At 38.6% G+C, this 24,636-nt stretch overlaps 1 protein-coding gene across 1 annotated transcript in view; it reads right to left on the bottom strand.

Annotated features, from left to right (window-relative positions):
• COG6 (component of oligomeric golgi complex 6) overlaps window positions 1-24,636 on the bottom strand; it is a 56,156-nt gene that overhangs the window by 28,538 nt on the left and 2,982 nt on the right. The window contains exons 4-8 of the mRNA XM_053456330.1: window positions 15,794-15,852; window positions 3,524-3,635; window positions 2,816-2,898; window positions 2,633-2,703; window positions 2,292-2,385 (exon numbers count right to left, since the gene is read on the bottom strand). Coding sequence (XP_053312305.1) covers window positions 2,292-2,385; window positions 2,633-2,703; window positions 2,816-2,898; window positions 3,524-3,635; window positions 15,794-15,852 — 419 coding nt within the window. The remainder of the gene's footprint in view (window positions 1-2,291; window positions 2,386-2,632; window positions 2,704-2,815; window positions 2,899-3,523; window positions 3,636-15,793; window positions 15,853-24,636) is intronic.

Below are 24,636 nucleotides of genomic sequence, written 5' to 3' on the forward strand. Positions count from 1 at the left end.
GTTTTTGTGCTGATCTTATTGCCAATGGAATTTTGGAACTCTTCAGGTGTGGAATCAGCAGAGCGTTGGTGACTTTAAAGACCATGTGGATCAGCACTCATTGACTCTTCAGAACAACCCATTTTTTCACAAATGTTTGTAAATGCAGGCTGCATGGCTTGGTGCTCGATGTTATACACCTGTAGCAATGGGTCTGATTGAAACATCTGAACTCAATAGTTAAGCGGTGTGTCCCAATACTTTTGTCCATATAGTGTAGTTGGAACCAAATACTGATTCAGATTTAGAGACTGGATATTTTTCATTTAAAATGTGAAAACTTGTACAGGCCCCTTTAATAAAAGAATTGTCGGCAAAAAGCATTATTACCGAAAGAGAAGTGCACACTAACGCGTTGAGGAAGTGACATCATCATTAGCAGAGGTCCAAGTCCATTTACTATAATTAAACTTATATCCATAATTAGCGGATATCATCTATAAACATTGTTTTTTTTATTAGTATTAATTTAGAAATTACCTCTGTTGTCTTCTTCTGTGCCATATTTGAGACCTTATTGCCCCTTCGTATTTGTAAATGGTGGCTCACCCCAAGTTATCTGGGAAAGTACCTTTACGTACATATAGGAACTATATCAATGTAAACTATCTATATTGCTTTATGTATTTTACATGCAATACATGCTAAACACTGGTAGCGCCCCCAGGAGACTCCTTACAACCCCCTAACATGGACTGATTCCGATGCTGTGTTCACTAAAGGTTCATGGGAAATAAAGGAACATTTGCATAAAATTCCTTGGCTATGCCTTTGGTGGAGGCAGATGTAATATCAGACATGGAAAATATAAATTTGAATAACTTAAAAATGGAACATAAAATGACAATAATAACTGAAATGGAAAATGATCTTCAGAGCTGGAATCAATTAGGGTCTTGGACATTTATCAAGATATTTTGATAAAGATCCAAAATCACGGGATCCAATTGATTAAATAAAAAATACAAAGAAAAAAAATAGACCTGGAACTTGTCTTGAAAACAAGGAAATAAAGTTAAAACTCACAGCCAATGAACATGCATGCAATGAGTAAGCAAGATATATTATCTTGTCTGGTATACATTCATATATTTGCTTTTAAGCTGTTTTCAGGTATTAAAAAAAATACTGCTGTGGATTATTTGTAAAACTTAACACAAGTTTTGCGTAAGTGTATGCTGCTTCCAAGAAATGTTGTGAAAGTTGGGCAATGTGTCCTTGGGCGGTTTTATGTGACTCAAATAACACCAGCAGGTTTAACATTACTGGGGCACGCAAAAAGGAACATAATCTAATTATATTTCGCGAGCCCCACACTTTTTTCTGAATTTGTTTTGGCGTATTTACATTGACACAAAGTTCACTCAACTTTAATTGAAATGAAACTGAAAAGTTCATTGAAAACACATAATTCAGCATTATCGGCAATTATTATCACTTTTCATTATACTGTTCTGCTGCTGCCACCTTGTGGTGAAATGTGAGATGAAAAAATGTGAAAAACACACAAAACTAGATATTTTCCATATTGTCCTTTTTAAGGGTGAAGTTGCTTAATGGCTTCCTGAATAAATGAGAAAGAAATCCTATTTTTGCTAAAAATGTCTGTCCAGGAACCCTGTAGTAGCTATTTGTTTAAATAGCAGATAAGAACCATTCTAGTCTGCCAACCCCCCCCCCCCCCGATATAAAAACCTCAAAATCGTATTCAGTTGTTGATCTTGTATTCAAGATAGCCTTATGATGCCTTTGCCGTGTTAGCTACAGGGGAGATCTTTAAACTCCTCAACCGGTCAATTAAGACTATGGAGGCTGTGCACAACAGTCAGGCGCTCCATGTCTTAAAGGCACAGTGCTCCTTTTAAGGCATTGTAGACTCCGACGAGGAAGGGTGGATGGGTGCACTGCTCTAGGTCGAGACTGAGACGAGATGGGCAGAATGGTTTCTTATCTGCCAGTAAATTCTATGTTTCTATGTTAACATGTGGCGTTCAAAGTCTGCTTAATCATATAGCTAATGTATGACTTTTATCACTTATGTATACATTTGAACTGGGAAGGGGAGTGAGACACTTGTTTCAAGGGGTTCGGCTAGAGCTGTGACTGGAGACAAGCCCTTACAACAGCGGTATAATTATTAGTCTATCCTATGATAAAATACAAGGAAATCAAATATAGCTACAATTTAAGCCATTACAAAACTTAGCTTAATGCAGCAATTAAAAAGAATATATGTATAAATGGATAGTTACTTATATAATACAGGCCTGTCCTGCAGGGCATCCATTGCTTGAGACAAAACTGGAGAAATGTCACAGGATTCTTGGGTCAGTGTCCTGCACTCATCTGTCGTAAAAAAGTAAACATTTTACTATATATATATATATATATATATATATATATATATATATATATATATATATATATATATAAAAATACACACACACACATACATACACATCCATACTGCAGAATACATATAATAATGCAAACGTTTATGTACATAATACAAAGAATAAACTTTAGCTGGATCAATATGTATCTAATCAGGTGACAATATGACTGTGAGATCCATTTAAGAATAAACACCTACTTTGTGCCCATCTGTAAAGCCGTTCATAAGAGGTTTCTTGAAGGAGTGCCATCTGCTCCATAATTTCAAGGCTAAAGAGAAAAATTAATTGTCTAATTATCATTAGATCATTAAGCATATTAGCCACTTAGAATGCAAAAATGAAAAACATTACAGCCAAAATATCCACGCCACGATTCTTACCCTGCAGTCTGCTGGTTTGTACGCAGTAGTAACTTTACATCGTTGTGTATTTGCTTAACTTTACCCAGTACTTTGAAAAAGTCCTGCAAATCAAAAGAAGAAGAAGCAGAAATCAGCACAGAATATAAAAAATACTACTTAAAAATCAAACCACTGGGGTATAGGTGATCAAAGCATGGGTTTGCAATGGACTGCATGCTTCTCTGGCACTCAAGGGTTAAAATGCTTTTAATGACCATTATGACAACAATTAAAGCACAGGAAATAGTACCGGTATTTATTAATCAGTGTCAAGTTACTGTGTTTAAGAATGGCTCCTTTTCCGCTAGAAAAGTCGATTTTTCTTTACACCATGTAAAATTAGTAGCTATTTTGGCGCTGTTTTAGCACTTTGTTGCATCATTATTTCTGGATGTGTGGGGCAGGGACGGCCCTATCATACAGGCGACCTACGCGACTGACCAGGATACTGATAGTAATCAATATTATTATTATTAAAAAGTGATATATTAGTAATCAAGTGAATATAAGGGCAGTAGGTCACGGGATCAGAGTAATGTATATTTATGGAGGGCTGACAACGTAACCATGTCCAGGGTCTGCTTTTCCTGGTATATGGTGAGTTAGCAGTAAAAGGGGAACCCCTAAACAGAATATTTTATTATTCACAAATAACTAATATACACTGTACAGAAAATCAGGCCATACCTCAGTTAAAGGTCCTTCTCGACTACCGCGGAGTATATTCATTTCATCCGACGTAAGCTGGAACTTGTCTAAGAAGGCATTTGCAACTTGTGCTCGAACCTCTAGTCTCTGACTGTATTAAAAAGCAGAAAATAAAATAAAACAGAGGTAACTTTCACAAGATAAATCAATAACATGAGTATGGTAACAACACATTAATCTACAGACCAAAAGAACTGCTATTACGGAACAGATCTGTAGGGACTATAAATAAGGTAACTTGAATTCTGTGGCAGGCCACGGTCACCCCCTGTTCCTAGTAACCTAACCAGAGGGATTAAAAATATCAATTCTATATAATCTATATAATCTGTCCCAGATTTGAGATTTTGACAGCAGATAAGAATCATCCTGCCCAGCTAGTTTGCCATTTGTAGGGACTGTTCCTTGGTCTTGTTTTAGACTCAGGATAGCGTTATGCCTATCCCATTCATGTTTAGATTCCCTCACTGTATTAGTCTCTGCCACTTCTGACGGCAGGCTATTCCATAATGCAAAAAGATCAGGCCAAGTTCAATTACAGGGTTTAGGAGACTTGGTTTGTGAATAAACTATAGAAACAGAGGTGGCACTTGGGTGACTGTTGAAATCTGCTCAACGCACCAGTATGGATTTGTTTCTGGAGATCAAATCTACTTAAGATTTACGGATGGCTTCTTGTTCTACTTGTGTACCTACTTTCACAAAGACAGCCTCTTTTCCCAGTTTGTTTTCTGTCCATTCATAAGGTATTACAAGGTCTTTGAGTGGAGTGTCTGCAGTTCTCATTCTTTTTTGTATGTTGTCCCTTTGTATGTTGTCCCTTTGTTTCTACATTTAATTGCTTCAGTGAATACTAGCTGCTAATTGACAGTTCTTTACCAGACGTTTGTGCCTGCAAACTGGAATTAGCTTCACTAAAGGGTTTAGAGAATAGAAGGCTTAAATTATACCCACCACCCATCCCACTTTAATGCAATACGGTGTCTCCTGGTAAAGGCACACAGAACACTGTTAAATTGGGATCAATTTGTTCTGCTATTACTATTCACGTTACAAGACGTGGACTGCGACTACTTGTTACATCTAAGAACTGTAGGATAACCAGTTTTCAGTCACTGGATCAAAACTGGATGAAGACATTTCCTTTGTTGATAGATATGTAAGTTTCGTTTTGTGTAATATGACAAAAAGATAATAAGGCTAATAATTCTGCAAACAGGAGATGGCAGCAAAGCATCACCTGGAAACTATCCTTTCACTTCATATCAATCTGACTTATGCTAAAATGAATATACACCGATCAGCCATAATATGACCGACTGCCTAATATTGTGTAGGTTCCTCTTTTGTCGCCCAGAGCTGTCGAGTCATGGACTCAACTAGACCTCTGAAGGGGTGCTGTTGTATTTGGCACCAAGAAGTTAGCACCAGATCCACTAAGTTCTCTAATTTGTGAGGTGGAGCCTCCATGCATGCATCCTGGTGCCATGTGTTCTCCAGGTAAGCGACGCGCCCGGCCATCCACGTGATATAAAAGGAAACGCGATTCAGCAGATCAGGCCACCTTCTACCATTGTTCCGTGGTCCAGTTCTAATGATCACATGCCCATTGTAGGTGTCTTCAGCAGGTAACAGGGGGTCAGCATGGGCACCCTGACTGGTCAGCGGCTACGCAGCCCCATATGCAACTGCGATGCACTGTGTTCTGACACCTTTCTATCAGAACCAGCAATTGGAGCTACAATAGCTTGTCTGGTGGATTGAACCCACCCATGTGCATCAACAAGCCTTGGCTGCCCATGACCTTGTCGCTGGTTCACCATTTTTCCTTCCTTGGACCACTTTTGACCACTGCAGACTGGGAACAAACCAGTTTTTGAGATGCTCTAACCCAGTCATCTAGCTGGGTCAATAAGTTATCTAGTCAATGGCTAGATAACTTTCAAGAGGTCTTCTCACACAAACTATGCATTATGCAGGATCAGCCCAGCCCTTTCTGGGAGAAAACATCATGGGTGTTGGCAGAGGTGCATTCTAAACTTAGCTAACTAGGACCGCAGGTTTGGGGGGACACAGTAGCCACCATACCCACGGCGTATAGCCCTATTGAGTGATCAGGCCCCACAATATACCACCGGTCAATAAGCCAGTTACAATCTGGCCAGTTTACACTACCACTAGCCGTAACAGCCTCCATAGCATGCCATCACCAGGTGCCATACGTGCCTAATAGGCAAAGCGCCAGGATATGACATCACATCTGACGCTCAGCAGTAACAACGGCAGCAACGAAGCCTAGGCCTGGGCTAAGGCAGCAGATAAATACGCAGGCTGTGTGTGGGACCTTCACAGCTCACACTGAAGTAAGGGAGAAACATTAAATCCGCCTGCAAATTCCCAGGTTAGGAGCTGCCCTAAACTTTCATAGCCTTTTTATTTAACGTGGAAATTGCTAGGGATCAAATTATTATTGTCACAATCTTAACGTCACAAGGCGCAAAATATTAAGCGTGTATGGCTATCGCACTTCTGTGAGTAGGAAGACGGCTAAAATAACTGGCCTGGCTTTTAAACACGCTTGTAAGAATAAGTCTTGCGGACACAGGAAACAAAAGTCTTATTGAAAACTTAGACGCCACAGGAATACAAAGCAGGCAGATCATGGGAACGTTCCCCAGCACGGCCTCGCTTCCTGATCTCAGGAGGGCCTAATCAAGGCCTATTCCCCAGTTTAACCAGTTTCTATGGGAACCAGGCTCCCATGGTAGTGAACTCACGCTGTCAATAAAGTGATAGTCCATTTGCCTTTGAACTGACTACAACAGAGTACTGTTTCCTGGGATTTCAGCACAGAGACCACAACTACTTTAATTCATTTACAGTTACTTAGTAAAGCCAAGTTTTTTCAAGGCTTGTGCTTATTATTCTGTTAGAAAGACAAAGGCTGAAAGAAATTACAACATGGATCAATGAAACGGAAACTGCCCACAAGCGACAGATACTGAAGCCAACATGCGGGTTTCTAGTATTAAAAAAAAATGCTTATTGCAACCACAATTTAAGAACTTCCATTTAAGGAATACTCAATTATACTTTTCTCAGAAAAACTCAATTAAACCATAGTAGTCAATATAAAAGTTACTTTAATCTTGTTTTGTAAGGTTATCTTAACATAAGACAAGGCCAAAGACCAAAGTAAGGTGTTCACTGCAGGGAGGCTAGATGATCCAGACAAACAAGCGGTCAAAATTTCTGCTTCATCAAGACCTTGGCTGCAATGGGTTGGCAGAAATGTTGGCCGACACTTTTTGTATGTCACAATAAAAAAATGTTTTGTTTTTTTATTAAACCAAAGGGCAGCTCTTTTGCAATTTTTTGCTTCCATGGTACAGGTTACCGGCCTACCGACCATGGCAAGGAAAGAATCAGGAGTGCCTGCCATTGCATACGATGTCCCAGACATAATTAGTATCATCATCAAATAATAAAAAGTATCATTTGATTCTTTTAGCTCTAAAGTTAGAAGTAAGCTGTTGATACATCTTCATAGGACTTTAAATTCACTAGATCAGACAGACTAGTAAATTTCCACTATATTAATCTATTTTATATATATATATATATATAAAATAGGTGTTGAAAGTCATGTTGCAGATGACACTAAACTCTGTAAAGTAATACAAACGAAGCAGGATGTTACTTTGCTGCAGAGGGATTTAGAGGGCTGGGCACACAAATGGCAGATGAAATGCAATGTAGATAAATGCAAAGTTACGCACTTTGGGGTAAGGAATGCACAAGCAACTTACACTCTAAACAGCAGTGAATTGGGGATAACAACAAATGAGAAGGATTTGGGAATTGTTATAGACAACAAACTAGGTAACAATGTGCAATGTCAGTCAGCAGTTGCTAAGGCCAGTAAGGTATTGTCGTGTATAAAAAAGGGGCATCAATTTGCGGGATAAAAATATAATTTTGCCTCTTTATAAATCAATGGTAAGACCACACCTTGAACATGCTGTGCAATTTTGGGCATCTATTTTAAAGAAGTATATCATAGCACTGGAAAAGGTGCAGAAGCGGGCTAAAAAATTGTCTGGAAATGTATTCATAAACAGGACTATGCACAGGACACGTGGTCATGCGTTTAGACTGGAAGAAAGGAGATTTAGACTAAGGCAAAGGAATTGATTTTGTACAGCATGGACAATAAGGATGTGGAATTCTCTGCCCGCAGAGATAGTTTTATCAGAGTCTGTACAGACGTTTAAACAGTAACTGGATGGATATTTGCAAAGACATAATATTCAGGGAAATAATTTTTTAATTATGAGGAAACAGCTTCTTGATCCAAGGAGAGATCTGACTGCCATTCTGGGGTCAAGAAGGATTTTACTATCCTAGTTTGTGGCAAAATTGGAAAGAGCTACAAACTGGATTTGTTTTCCTTCTTTTGGATCAACAGCAGTTAACAGATATGGGAAAGGCTGAACGCGATGTCTTTTTCAGCCTATGTAACTAATATGAAAATTATGGGCACTGTATCAAAACATATACAATAATCAAATTCAAATTACTGTTACTAAAACAATCGGCTACATGCAGTATATTAAGACTTGCAGTAAATAGACAGGGATTCTATCAGTCTGATTTCATTTTTGCTTTACCCATCATAGTGTTGGAATAACATCCTTAGTTTCATTAACTAATATCAATATTCATCAACTCCTAATGTCATAGTACTAGATGAAAAATGGTTTAATTACTTTTTTCTTTTTTAATTTCAATTTATTTAAGCTTATCACTTTAAATGTATTAATGTATTTAATATACACTTCCAACCTGCGTAAAAAATAGACTGGGCACATAAAATGCCCAAATTATGAAATAATGTAAAAAATACAATTACTACATGAATAAGCTCGGGCACTCAAGATGGATCAAGAGTAGAGGAGAAACACTAATTTTATATATGAAACATACAACTCATTTAATAATATTATCTGAACTGTTAGCCTGGACTTATTTCAAATTAGGCTAACATTTTAAAAATATGTTATTTACATTACACATAAAACATGTAAAACTTCTATGAATAAAACATTAAAGCAGGATGTCACATAAATATGTATTTCCACTTTAATATTAGGATACAGTTCACATATTTTTTATTCCAATAAAAATCTTGTTTTGGTAGTAGTGATGTGAATTAATGTTGACCATGAAAATTGCTTACCTCAACTAAAACTTTAATTCACTTGATTGCTTGCTTAGCGGGCTATTAGAATGTTAAGTGAGGCAGAGGTGAGAATTCTGCATAATGACTTAAATGGAACTGTAGCATCAACCCCGCTGAGGCAATAAAAGCCAAAACTGTTCCGCAGGTAGCTTCATAATAACATTCTCGGTAATTAGACAGGATTGCCTGAGCAAATGTAGACAATTTCTAAGATTTCATAGGCAGTAACTATGGGGATCTCTGGATATTCTGAACTGCAATTTCAAGAGCTCTTCGATGCAAGAGATGCCATGGAACTATACATTTCTGCAGGCAGTTTCTTTGTGTTCAGCAGAAATACATTTAAAGAAAAGCTCATCTCACCACTGCATTAAAATTTGAGGGTTTATACAAAAAAGCATTTTAACGCACTGACGCAGCAATGTCTTAATTGCCAACACTGGAAGCTTCTTCTGCTGGAAGGGCTGATGAGAACATCTCAAGTTTAATTATTACTATGGGCCAACCCAAATAACTGGTATTGGCAGGGATGAGCCCAGGGCTAGAGGCAGCAGGGTGCACACACTCAAGCTTAAACCATACACTAACACACACACAAATATACAAACATGCACATACTTATATTAACACCATCCACTAACATACACACACTCATGCTAACAACATGCTGTATGTAAGAGTGCATGTGTTAATGTAACATATAGCCATGCTAATAACAAACACTAACATACGCACTAATGTCATATGCTGATGCACACTGACACCATACAGTAGCATACACACTCCAACACCAACACCACAAACGCACACTCCAACACCATGCACAAACATACTGACTAACAATATACACATATACATATCCTCTAACCTTAGCCCTCTCCCATCACCGATACAGTTTACATAAATCTCCTTCTTACCTTAAGCACAACCCTTATCTTCAGTGCTTTACTACTGCAGGGTCATGTAACATGTGTTACATGTACCTCTAACTACCGAGTCTTCATAATGCATTTAAAACATACAACTGGACAGCAGATATAATTCACCTGGCCCATGTAGTCTTTCCACACTTTCCTGCTGTAAAAATCTAACACCTTAATCAGACCTTGGTCTCGTATATGGTTATCCAACCTATATCTAACCCGTACCATTCCTGCTAGAAGGCCGTGCCACTTATTTACCCTCTCAGGGAAGTAAAAACCCTTTAGATCTAAAATGTTACGTTGAAACGTTTCAATTTGTAATTCCTAATTTAGTTTAATATAAAGAAAAAATCTTCAAGACTAATGTAATTTAGAAGGGAGTACAAATATGGTTTCAGGTCCTTTATTTGTATTTGTTCCTTTAAAGTTGTCCGTCATGCTGTATTTACTTGTAAAATGTACTTAGTGTAGAGTATAGTACGCAGGTATTGCTTTACACTCAAGTTTGTAAAAAAAAAATAATACTTGCATATAATACGAACCCATCAGTTAAGGTCACTGGCTGCTGATCGGTGAGACGGATCAATGATCAGCGACCTAGGGAGTCATTAATCAGATCACTTGTAAGTCACAGGTTTAGGCCACCAACATTGATTGGTGAATCTGATCAATAATCAGTGACCTAAAATGTCACTGATCAGATAGTAATCAGTGTGTGTTTCTTTACTTTATGACCTAGATGACCTCTCTCTCTCTCTGACTCTCACTAATGGGAACCCTTTCAATGCTGGAGCTCCATTGTGGCTTGGTCCTCACAAGCTTGTGGGAACTGAAGACGCACGCATTAACCCCTTCAATGCCACAAATGCCTCATCACGATTGTGTCATTGAAGGGGTTAACGCTGCACAATTACTCTCAGAGTAATCATGCAGCATAAATAAATTTGTACTTCTGTATAATACACCCCTCATTTACAGGACTCAAAAAGGGGTAGATTGTGCATATTAAACCCGAGGTTTTACAGTCTATCAATGTCCTTCCTCCGTGTTACATTATACTATTAAAGGGGGTTTATTATACAGCAGGAAGTATTGTTCAGTCCCATGTTAAACCAGATTATTTTTTTAAATCACTATAAACACCCATATTCTAAATCTAAATGATACGTTTGCAGCTTTGACCTATGATGTTCTTTTAGTGTATTTTTTTTATATAAGCGAGGAATGCCGATAACACAAATAATAATAATTAAAAAAAAGCTTTCAACTCGATTCGGATCAAAGCTTTTGTAAGAACCAGTTATATGCATATTAAGTGCGGAGTAAACCATATGTGTTTCATTACGTTTGAATGGAGTATATAGAAAACTTACAGAATGTTAGATTATTGTACACTACATACCATCATTGTTTACAGTGCAAACAATTGGTAGACGTTAATTTTATTAAATAATAAAATAATAATAATAATAATATAACACATATCAGTAATATGTCTTATATGAGCGAAACAACACATTCCCTTACCACTATAGACCGCTGACACTTTATGGGACTGAAAAGGATGATCTGACATTTTGCTGTTTTCAGTAATAGAAAATGTGCAGCCATCCATGCTACAAGCGCTGTCTCGGTTATTGGGCACTGAGCAGCCTGACCTCAATTTGCATGCGCGCACATAGATTTGCCACTAGTGACAATCAGGCTTACACATGTCAAGTGCATTTACATAAATCCACAAACCCATTCTCACTGGATCTGGTTAACACTTCGAGTGCCACACGGGGTGAACATAGAGGAACAACCATACAGGACAAAGGTGGCAAGACGGTGTCTCATTCTGATCATATTAAGCAGGAAAAATTGCTCCCCGAGGGGCTATGAGCGCCACTCCTGAATATTCATGAAAAGAACAAAATTAAAATGATGCCGCTGATTCAGAATTAGGAGCTAAGTAATTAGCAATGCCAATCTAAAAGAAACAGTTGTGAAATGAGAGAAAAAACAAAAAAAATACTTTGATAGCCTAACGGTACTGAGCATGATATGAAATGATCAGGATTTCATATAAAACGTATCATAATTGAAAAGAAACATAAAATAACCAGATGCAAGGCAGTTCTTTAATCAGTTCTTGATTGCCGAATGTGCATATGTAGCATATAAACGAAAATACATGAAAAAAGTGGAATGTTAATGTTTCAAATCCCGGTATTTAAATGTTCAGATTAGGGTTAAATTACAGGCTATATAATATCACTGCACGTGTCTATACATTATGATGGCTGAACTACTTGCAAATTAGAGGTCAAACTCTTTTTGTTTGAAGTTTTTATATTTTAGCACTTTAAAAAGTTATAAAAAGATTTTCTGATCCGCTTCCGATTCACACACAGAATTCCATTAAGCACCAGAATACTCGGTGCAGGAAAAGAAAGAGGATTCTCTAATACTATAGTTGTAATCACACATTGAGTGTTGGTAGTCTCTTCTTTTTGACACATCCGTTCCAACTGGTGAAAACCAAACATAACATTTAAAGATTCTCTAGAAGTACAAAATTCCCCACACATCACTTAATACAAGGGGGGGAGGGTAACTAAAGGGGGCATCGTGCCCTAAACTCTTCATGTGTTATCATGAGCCCGGCATCCATGATATACTAATGAATTGTTGGTGGCACTAGTATGGATATCATCCTGGAGCACATGTTGGCTTCTCATTCATTTCCTACTATATAAAATGGCTATGCTTAATACACACTACACCCTAAGGGAGTAATGCTCCCTTTGCTTCTTTTTTTTGCGTAGACATTTAAGACCATTAGGTTTCCCAACGTTTGGAGGAACTTGAGATGATTGCAGAGTCAGGATCATCAGCTTTACCGCTTCAGTGTGACATCCAGAGATAGGTGATGTCCCGACCATCTCCTGCAAACTCCCATGTGGATAATGAACTGTGAGAACATGTACCCGGGGCACATCAATCAAACAAGATATATGAAAAACACACCTTTACCATTAGTAAAAGTTGACTACTGGTGATAATTCCAACAAAGTCTTCTAGAAGTTGATTGTGAAAAATTGAATGACAGGTGCTACATATTGCTTGGTGTAGAAGAATTCCTTTCACACCATAAGCTAGATCTCTGCAGTGTTAGTTAAATATATCGTACACAAAACAAATTGTGGGGATTATGTGTAACGAGTGATCACGGTAGTACATCTGAATATGGTCTTCTCTCCAAAGCAGCCAACAGAATGTACCCCAATTACTGGACCTCTATTCATTACTAATATAATAAGACAACATTTAGAACTTCGTTCTGGCTCAGAGCAGAGCTGAGATGTTGTTCATAAACATTGTATAGATGTTATTGACAACTATAAAGTACCAGGCGTTTCTGCTGTTCCTCAACAACACCAGAGGATCACTTTCTTAACACCAAAAAAAGGAACAATACGGATCTGTGGTTTTATTTTTATTTGTTTTGGATAGAACTAATTGTAGTTACAGAACTTAAATGATGTAACCTAATTAGAATCAAAATGTGAGGTACTACTTAAGTTTACTGAACGACCTTGATCAATTGTTTGAGTCCAAATCTGAATTAAATAACGTTATATCCCTGCTTGTAAATACCTGTTACGCAGATGAATGGGACATAAAGACCAAGTTTTCTTTTTTTATTACGAGCGAGTCATAAAACTTCCGCTCTGCGTATTACAGACTAGCAGGTAGGAAATGTTTGCTTTGTACAACCTCCAGGGTCGTTAAAGTTGGCCAAAGCAAGGGAAGGTTTATCATACCGCACATTCAAGCCGGCTCGGCTGTTATTAAATCTCAATTATGGCTGCGCTGCCATGTGCCCAGGATGAATGTCGTGTTCCAAACTCTGCAAATACAACTATTTGAGGCCAGATAGATGAATTACAGGTAAACTATATTTTCATGTGTACCATAAAACATGAGTGCCACCGCACATAAAAATGAGAAAGGGGACGGGAATCGTGCTGTTAGCGAGATAAATACTTTTTTAGAGGCTAACAAACTATAGGATTGCGATGAGCAGCCATAGGAGCAAAAAAAAAACATCTACAGCAGAAGCTTCCTTAGTATTATGATCATTACCGTGTATCTGCTATTGTTTTAATGTAATTATGAAAGGAGCACCAGGGCAAAAATCTCTATAGTTTTCTAAAAACAATGCTTTAAAAGGTAAGGTTGTATTATATAAATACGCATTTGTCGAGTCAGTCCCATTCCCCCGTAACATCCGCATAGATTGAAAAACCTCTTCTGCTTCTGTAGCGGTCCATTGTGGATTCCCTTTCACAAATGCATGGGAGAATTCTGCCAGTATACTCACCGCCAGTCAGGTCCATCGCTGGCTTGGCCAAAGCTTCAAGAAGAAGCTATTCAGACCCCCATACACATAAGATCGGCCATTGAGTCCAATGGGATCATTCTCCTGATCCCGATTGGCTGCTTGAAGTGTTACTCTTATTCTGCAGAGGGTTTATGAATTAAACACCCTGCTGAGCCGCTTGGCTTGGCCCCCCTTACATTTGATAGTACTTTAGTCTGAAGACTGCAGTACGGGGCAGGCTGGCCTGGCAGGTTGGGGCAATTGCCTCCCGCGCCATTTCATATTCCTCAAACAGGGATTGGTACGTAGGGGGTAATGCAACGCAGCATTGTTTGACCCAGCAGTAGCAACATGGCAGCTTGCACAACACGAAATAAGTGTAAGTGTGTGTGTAAGTGTGTGTGTATATAATTTCTGTAGAGGCACTTGGCTTCGCTTGCTCCCCAATCCAAAACGTGCCAGCTCTCACCTGCTGAATGCGCATGGCATATGCAAGTACGACAAGCACAATAAAATGCGCGTGGCTGCCTACCATGAATTCAGCAGCATCGACACTTAATGAAACAAGCAGTGATTGTGAGTGAAACACCACTGGTTTATCTGAGCACAGTGAGGCTTACCATGCCGGTAAACAATTGTTATGAAAATGATTTTCCTAATTTGTGATTTACGTCATAGACAGCAGAATGACAGTAGAATTAATTTAATATAAAGGCTGAACTATTGACCTACTGGTCAATAGTTGTCCTAGGATCCCAACAACAACAACAAAGTTGCTCTACAACCTATCCTAGCCTGAGGCGATAACAGCCAGTTCTTGTGTGATTGGTGTTGCTTAGTTACATATAGGCATTTTGTTTTATTCACATGTGTGTAGGTATAGGATGTGTACAACCGAAATATTGTACACCTTTCAACTGAAAAAACTGTTACTAGTTTACAATTGATACGGTTGCTATTTACATAGCAACCTATCAATACTATAGTAAAAAACACCTTAAAAAGAACCATACACCATGTGCTAGGGGAACTTCAATCCAGGGCTTGATGGTGCCTGGATCCAGAGGGCTTCACCTGTTTGTAAGCGCCCTGGGTTATAGACCGGAATCCTTCCAACGTTTCATCAAGTAGTCGTTATGACCAACGGAGTTCCACTTGATATTGTTTTGCTGGGTTTCTTCATCATCTCTGTAAGCTGACCATCTACCGAAGCTAAGTATTATTGTTATGTTATTGCAATCTGTTAAGACTGGTGTGTGATTTTAATTCTGCTGATCATTAAAGTATAATTACCATTCACCACAGTATTTAAGTATTTCTCACCATATGATCGACTGGAATACCTCATATTATATACCATTTGTATATCAAGATACAGAGTGTATATAGATTAAATAAATTTTATTGTTGTTATTAAGGTTTCCTGATTACCTTAATTAAATAATTTAAAGTTAGAATCAGGCCACAACCACAGCAATTGGCGTAATCGGCAGGATTCACAACAATTGGCGTAGTCGGCTGGATTCACAACAACAATATAAACACCATTACTGGCCCTTTAAGTTGTTATAATTTGGGTTTTACATGTATAAGCTCTTATTTACCAGATATAACATGTTTCGAAGCAGCATGTGATTTAATATGCAGCCCGCTTGTTTATTCATACAATACGATTGGCAAAGTGGGCCATTTAATTGAAATTGAAGTTCACCTACTTTTCTGCCTGAAGCTTTGTTGTCTTCACAATCAGATCTTGAGTCTGTTCTTTTGCTGCCTAGGAAGAAAACATGAATTTACTTTACAAAAAGTGAAACATACCTCATTATTTAATTCAGGTTAAAGACAACACGCTTGGGTATAGGATTTTGAAAAACACGATTTTTTTTATTCTTGAGGAATATAAAACAATACATAATTACCCATTAAAACCACCTGCCGTTTTATCACGGGAGTATCTAATATACCTCCTACTAATGACTCTACTATGAATTATTCATTAAAAACACAAACATCAAGTAAATGGCTAGTTAACTCAAGAAATTGCAGGATCTTGTGAAATACTATGGGGGTTTAAAAATACTATTTCCTTTAGTTTTCAAAAGATACTGTTTTTAACCCCTTAAGGACAATGGGCGGTCCTTAAACCCATTGAAAACAATGCATTATGAGCCCGTACATGTACGGGCTTTGTCATTAAGGGGTTAATATATGAAAGTTCAATAGCCAACAATGTGCCCATATACATATATATTTATACACACACACATACCAAAGCAAGAAAATCAGCGCACACCCAACAAATACTCCTAAGGCATTTCATCACACTCTATGGTCATATGTTTTTTTAGCCCGCCACTATGTCAAAGTGCCACCATTTTGGTGAATCCTATCTAATTTTTCATGGCTATATTGCTTCCCCCCAGAGCTGAATCAGTGGGACTGCATTTTAACCCAGTGAGACTCTCAAGCAATTGAAAGCCTTCTCTGGACACCATTAATGAGGCACTCATGTGTCAGGAGGGGCTGCTCAACATTAAGGTTTGGCTAGAACCTGTAAATATCCACAGCACAAAAAATATATATATAAAACAAGGGAGTGCACAACCTAAAAGGACATAGGCCTTTAGGTTGTGCGTTCCCCAATACATTGAAGTCCTACTGATTCAGCTCCTTGATTCAGACCTGTAGGCTGTCACGACTCCAAAAGTCATGCAGATAAAAGGAGATCATTGGTGCAAAATTTGATGAAACCAAGTTTTTGAACATGCTAACCTATATTACTGTATACAGCACAATAAGCTCAAGGATCATATTTTTTTTCTCCATGGGACTTTCCCACAACTGAGGCCAGACAGGAGTCAAAACAAGGAGTGAGCCAAGAATCTAATAAATGGCAAGTACCCGGAAAGATTACAGAGCACTGTTTTGTCTAAAGACGGAGGACTCCCAAAACACCAGGGTAAAAAAAGAAAGAAAAAAACTGAAGGGATGGAGACTATTAGTGACAAAGAACAGGAATAAGTTCTACCGTCTATCACAATTAGCAAAGCAGAGGTCCAATGAAAGCCTGCTGTACTTGGCGGTAAGTATTCTTGGAGCATATGCAAGGTCTGATTATATTAAAACTTCCATGGATAAAACGCAGATGCCAATAAAAACCTATTTTCAATTTTTTTTAAATAGAAACCCTTACAAAAATGTATGCTTTTAAACTATAGGTCCAAGCAAGTGTGTCCACCTGGTACAGGTATACTGTTTTTCTAGGAAAGTTCCCCCTAAACATGGAATATTTACTGGTGGTACAGTTATAACAGGTGCTTCAGCCAGATAAATAATAGACTTACTTCTTATATGAAAATGGCTCATGTTCTCAATCTATATTCTGTATGTTTAAATGTACACTTTATAGACAAAAGTATTGGGACACCTGACCATTACACAAACAGGGATTTTTATGGCATTGCATTCTAAATACAGACAATAATATGTAGTTGGCCTGCTCTTTGAAGCTATAACAGCTTCCACTCTTCTGAAAAGGCTTTCCACAAGTTTTTGGAGAGTTTCTGTGGAAACTTTGGCCAATTCATCCAGTAGAGCATTGGCGGGTTGAGGTAAGGTCTCAGTCAAGTTCTTTCACACAAAACTCATCCAACGGTGTCTTTATGGACCTTGCTTTGTGCACTGGGGCACAGTCATTCTGGAATAGAAAAGGGCCTTCCCCAAACTGTTCTCACAAAGTTGGGAGCACAGCATTGTCCAAAATGTCTTGAATGCTGAAGCATTAAGATTTTCCTTGACTGGAAGGGGCCGACCCCTGAAAAACAGTCCCATATTATTATCCCTCCTCCATCAAACTGTACAGTTGGCACAATGCAGTCAGGCAGGTAACGTTCTCCTGGCATCCGCCAAACCCAGACCCATCAGACTGACAAACAGAGAAGCCCGATCCCTCACTCCAGAGTCCAGTGGCGGGGTGTGTTACACCACCGACACTCGGCATTGTACTTGGTGATGTGAGGCTTGCATGCAGCTGCTCGGCCATGAAAACCCATTCCATGCCAATGGAAGTTTGGAAATCTTCAGCTATGGAATCAGCAGAGCGACTTTTACGCACTATGCGCCTCAGCACTCTGTGACCACGCTCTGTGACTTTACATGGTCTTCCGCTTCGTGGCTGAGTTGCTGCTGTTTCCAATAATACTACCTGTAGCTGAATGAGGAATATCTAACAGGCATGAGATTTCACGAACTGACTTATTGCAAAGGTGACATCATATCACAGCGCCACGTGTGAATTCACGGAGCTATTCAGAACGAGCCTTTTTTCACAAAGGTTAGTAAATGCAGACGGATTGGCTAGGTGCTCGATTTTATACACCCGTGGCGATGGGTCTGATTAAAATAATTTTTGTCCATATAGAGTATTTGAAGTCCTGATATAAACAGTAAGGTTGAAGTAATCCCTGACTCAGGGACCTTGGTGCCATGTCAGGGGGGTTAAAAGCAGTGTGTTCTGTTAGCTTACTTTAGCATAGCTAAGCAACCATGTCGGCGTAATAAGGCCAGAGAGAACACAATACTCAGTCAGATTCCAGAGAATTATGGAGTAATTGCCTGTGAAATTAAGAGCGCTTTCAGAACTTGCCAAAATTAAAAAGCTCCGGGCAGCTACCTTATGTTGCTGTATGCAAAGCAATGACACTTTCCAATTAAAATACCCTCAAAATAGCACTAATAAATAACAAGAAACTGGCGCAATCGCTGCAAACTGATTAATGAACAAGAGGAATTCTAAATGATGCAGCGTCAGCTAAAAGCTTGCCTTCCATTTACACTTTACACAGTATTCACAAGCCATTTTATACTATGCGTAATTGCAAAAAACTTGTTTTCTGAAAGGTGGGGGGGCAACATTTATTATGTCCCATTTTTGATATTCAAGAGTGGAAAACAGGAACTAAAATGTAAACATTATTAAGTATTAATTAAAAGGATCCCCAAATAAGGAGGGTTACAATTGTAAGACAATAGTTACATAGGTAGCCCTAATGCTGTGCTCATTAACAAGAATCCAGTTATATTGCGTATGAAACTCCCCGATTCCCCCTTCCTCGATCAATGTAATAAGCCTTGCAAGCCGAAGATCATATTCTAAGAATATGAAGGTAGATGGGGAGTGAGGATAATGGCATGCAATAGTCCTCACTGGCAGAAGGCTCCTAGTGGAATTAGGAAAGTAGTCCAACGTGTGTTATCTATAAAGCTTAATGAGAAAAAAAAACTGCTAAATCAATTCTATTCTGAGTTTAAAGTTATAGGTCAAAAAGTAGAGTATTGTTATTTCAAAACAATTGTTTTCCAAACCTTGCAATGCTGCCCCATGTCCTATTTGGGACATCGTTGAATCCAGACAATTCAATTTATCCCCATCAAACCATATATTTTTGAGAACAAGACACCCCATGGTATTTTAAATGCTAGTAAATCTTTCCATGCACTAATTTTATCCCCGGCCTTTGCCAAAATTTGTGGTAGTAATTTGTGCATTTTTTCTTTCACACAAATTGTACTTCAGACATAAATTCACAGCTCCTAGTATATGTCACCTCTAAACAACACCCCAATATGTGTTCAACATCTCCCAAGTACAGTGATGTCACCCATGCATGGGTTTGTTGGGCTGTTTGGAGGCTAACAGGCCAAATTTGGGACATGTGCAATTTAGTTTTTCAACTTGGAATGTTGACATTTGGTCACCCTGCCCCCGTGTCCTATTTGGGATAACTTTGGGGTACTTCAAATTGTGGTATTTTAACTCTTTCCATGCACTTATTCTACTTCCAGTTACGCACGTCATTGGTTTTTCCCTTTTTCCGGGATGGGCCTGAAATGCCATTGGTAGTCAAGCTATCTGGGTCTAACCTGCGGTGTCCCTTCAGAAAAGGCATTGGGGGATTCAGCAAAAGAGCAATATTTCAGACTATAGGAATGTTATATCAATGATTTGTCACTGAAGCTGACAGACAGTGATGATAAAAGGTAGGCATACGTGTAGGATGAATATCTTTCAAGTCAATGAAATGCTTAATATTTGTTTTATGTGGCGCATTTGGTGAATGAATGGAATAATGTTCAGAGCCTAATGGGCTATTAAATCTGTTATGTGTTTTTTTCTTAGGATTTGCTTATTTGAGGAAAGCTGGTACTTTCCATAAAGAAAAAATTATACCCAAAATGAGATGTATGCCAACATATCTTTATAATGCATACAGCTGCAGTCCTGATATAAATGAATAAAATATAAGGTTTCCTAGCAGATTACTGCTCGGGGAACGCGAGTTCCATTATCTCAAAGTACTGCAGGAATTAACCAGTTATTTTTATGATAACATCAGCTCTAAATTTACAAAAAATTCTAAAACAAAATGGGTAGTGCACAAAGCTTTATTTCATTCATTTTGGTAACATATGTGATTTCAACACATGTGGTTGATAGTGCTATAGCTGCCACCATTCCCGAATTTGCCAGGCAGTCTTGAGAACGTGATAGCTGTCGAGGTAAAGTGTCCCTACTCTGCATTGGATCTGCGAGCAAGCAGGGCCCTCTCCACCTAATGTATCGGTTTGTCTTAGTCTGTCAATTCTTGTCGTACCCCTTGGATATATATGTATTGTATTAAGCGATATGTAAATTGTTGGCGCTATATGAACATATATATATATATATATATATATATATATATATATATATATATATATATATATATATATATATATATATATATATATATGAGGTGTCTAGGAAGGCATTGGTGGTCCTGCATTAAGCCAAGTGGTTGGTTAGAAACCCAATATAGCATTCTAATACAGACGCTAGGGTCATATACGCAAACACAGAAAATGATTACACAGTTACTTAATGAAACTGGGCTGGACTGGAGTTGGACTGGGGGTTTCATAGTTTTTTCAAAACGTTCTTTATGGGCAGTAAACTTGTAAGAGCAGGGTCTTATTGTTACTTTTATTATTATCTTTTATTTATATAGCACCAAAAATGTACTTAGCGCTTCTCACATTACATATATTCAAAGGGTATGACACGACTGTTTACGCCGCATGACTGCTCCAGAGTCGCTTACCCCTTGAATGCCGGGATCACAATGACACAAGTCGTTACCGCTTGCGTCTTTGGTCCCCTAAGGCTTGGGAGGAGCAAGTCACAATCAATACTTTACTCCTATGAAGCGCCAACATTAAATAAAACTGCAGAAAGCCAAACGGCCCCCTAGAGAAGACAGAAGGAACAGAGGACAAGCAGTATAGCAAAGGAGAGATGGAGACAGAGGAAGTAGCAAGGCGTTGACAGAGAGCATGTGAGAGTGACCTTGAATAAAAGTTAAAAAAACAACGAAATGCAGCCAAAAATTTAGAGCGCACTGCTTTTTTTTTACTAAATATGTTTTTATTAAGTTTTCAAAAGGAGAAACAGAAATAGAAGGGAGTCCAGTAGTATAACAAGAAGGTACAAATAACAAAAAAGTACCCGGCACAGCAGGTCACGAACCATCAAAATTACAAAGAACAAAAGCACAGAGTAAGCTCCCCGCAGGGAGAGCAAACTATACCCAAAACAGAACCTCCCAGGAAAGAAAAAGACAAGAAGAAAAGGAGAGAAAGAGGAGGAGAGAGAAAGAGGGGAAAGAAAAAAAAAAAAAAAAAAGGGACAAGGAAAGAGAAAAGACAGAAGGCCAAGAAAAGGAGCAGCAGAGGAAAATAATGAAAGGCCCGACAAGACGGAGAGTCGAAGAGCAACCAAAGCTCTCCTCGTTTTCTGACATTCATACAAACTGACAAATGTCACAATATGTGTTAAAATTTAAATTTGTATGAATCGAAATCCACAAACCTATAAAAATTATTATTATTACACTTTTATTGCACCAACAAATCTGATAAAAAGTTTTTTATTTTAGGTCTCTGATTATTGATCGATTCAGCAAACAATGTCAGGGGTCTAAACCTGTCACTTACAAGTGATCTGATGGCGGTTACAGATTTATTTTTACTTTACAATATTTATTTTATCTTATCTGAATGATAATTAGTGACTCTTTAAGGCACTGATCAATGATCAGTCTCCTTAATCATCAGCCAGTGACCTAATCCGGTGGGTGCGTATTATACACAAGCACTTTCCTATAAATCTACATGTAATGTTAACCTGCATATAACATACATGTGTGTATTATACATGAGATTTTACGGTAATTGCTACTGGATAACTTTTACTATGCATCCTATTCTCAATGTGTTCAACCAAACATTATTTCTTTTATATGCCGAATGTTACACTTTCTACTTGATTTGACAATAGGATCCCAAGGTCATCTTCACTTAGGACAACAAGGAAAAAACTGCATGCCATGAACGGGCTATGCTTTTGGTGGATGTCAGAGCTGAAAATATAAATGGGAATCATAATACTAAAAAACGAAAAAAGCACAAGTAACAGCTGAATTCAGTTTTTAAAATTCACATTTTATATGACAATTCACCTTTAAGAAGCCAGGCCCAATTTGGTCCCAATTGCGAGGATGGATGCCTATTAAAACCTTAGCTGGACAAAATCAACAAACCTCAACACAACGGCAAGTACAAATCTGTATCTCCAGAAATTCAATGATGAGTGTTGATAGTTCAGAGAACATAGTATTGCTTTCCCTTTGGGATGTGTTTCAAGTAACCTGGACATTTCATGGCCCAAGTCCCTGATATCACTATACATTATGAGCGTCAACTGAAGTTCTTCTTGCAGGAGAAACTCCCAAAGGCTAGCATAGTGACACCGGGGAGCAATTTTTTTTTTTAATTCTCTTAGATTGTAAGCTCATGAGCGCCCCCTCATAAGCCCACCATTCCTGCCCAGAATTTTGTATAAAGTACCATAAGGCTATATGGTAAGCTCACAGGCAGTGTTCCCAATTCCCGATGTGTCTGTATGTATTAATGTCTATTTGTTCCCTATGTGTTAACAGCCCCAACTTAATTGTACAGGGCTGTCTAATTTGTTGGCGCTTAATAAATAAAAGGTAATAATAATAATAATAATTCTCTTGCAAAGTCCCAGTTCAAGTAACACCTGCTTAAGAGGAAAAGGATGTCACAGAACAGGTTCACAGATGAAATAGTGGCTACTATATCTCTTCAGCTGAGAACATTGGCACGCAGAAGCTGCATGTATTCTTTATTAGTGGCGTCTAATAAATATATAAATATGAGTGAGTAAATATGCGAAACACAGCAGGATACAAACCGCGCTCAGAATTACTCACACATAATGACGGAACTAAAAAGTTTGAGAGTGCTCGCATAAATGTGTACAGTTACACATCGTACATGATTATAAATACTTCATGCATTTGATGAGGTCTAACAAGACTGAAAGAGCTGTATGTGGGTGGAACTCTCCGGCTCATGCCATTAAAACCCGCGCTCTACATAAAAGTATAAAACATATGTAAATGAGGGAGCCCACGAAACCACGGGCAAAGAATCAAGCATTGGCATACCTTACGTCATTGTCACCTAGAATTCTAAGTGTATTGGAAACTTTGCACTTTGAATTCAGAACAGGATTGTTTTTAGAACTGTCTATTTCCGCAGAACCGCATCATATTCTACCAGTGAATGGTTTGTAGGATAAAAAAGTATTTTTAATATGTACAGCTTGATGGAAAGAAGAAGGGTATGGGATAGAAACACTTAAATATATAAAATGATCCAACAACGTGCACGAAGAAAGTATATTTCAAAGGGGGAGAAATGTTTTAACCTAGAGCAGGGCTTGACAAATTTGGCGAATCTAGGCGCCAGGTAAAAAAGTTAGGAGCCAGGATTTTTTTTTTAAACTAACAGTTGGTCAGGAGTGATCTGATCATCATCAGCCCACTTACTAAACCCACAGCGTTTGACCTGGAAGCACCCTGGACTTTCAGGTCAGTGCTGTTTTTTTTTTTTGTTTTGTTTTTTTTAACTCTTTCGATGCTGATGTTCCATTGGAACACAGCATTGACTGATATTTAGTCCCCACAAGCTTGTGGGGACAAATGTTAACCCCTGCAATGCCACGAATGTGTCATACACAATTGTGGCGTTGAAGGGGTTAACGCTGCACTGTCGCTCTCATGGAGTGATCAGGCAGCAGGGGGGTGTTGGGGCTGGTCTCCACACTCATGTGGAGACCAAAGAACCCTCTCCCCTGTCCCTGAAGCTGCCTCTGGCAGCTGGGACTCAATTGCTGGTCTATAGACCAGCCACTGCAGGGAGGGGGAGTCTTTGATGACTGCTGTAGGCTTCCATGCCTACAGGAATCATCAAAGGGCTTATGGAGGCTCGTTTTTGCTGTTGCTGGCCTGCCTGGGCTTCTAGGCAGACCACCAGCAGCAGAGCCCCGTGCAAAACGGGAATTAACCCCTAAATGCCGCGATCGCGGCATTGAAGGGGTTAACGCTGCACTGTCGCTCTCATGGAGCGATCAGGCAGCTGGGGGGTGTTGGGT

Source organism: Spea bombifrons, chromosome 2 (genome assembly GCF_027358695.1).
Source record: "Spea bombifrons isolate aSpeBom1 chromosome 2, aSpeBom1.2.pri, whole genome shotgun sequence".
NCBI lineage: Eukaryota > Metazoa > Chordata > Amphibia > Anura > Pelobatidae > Spea > Spea bombifrons.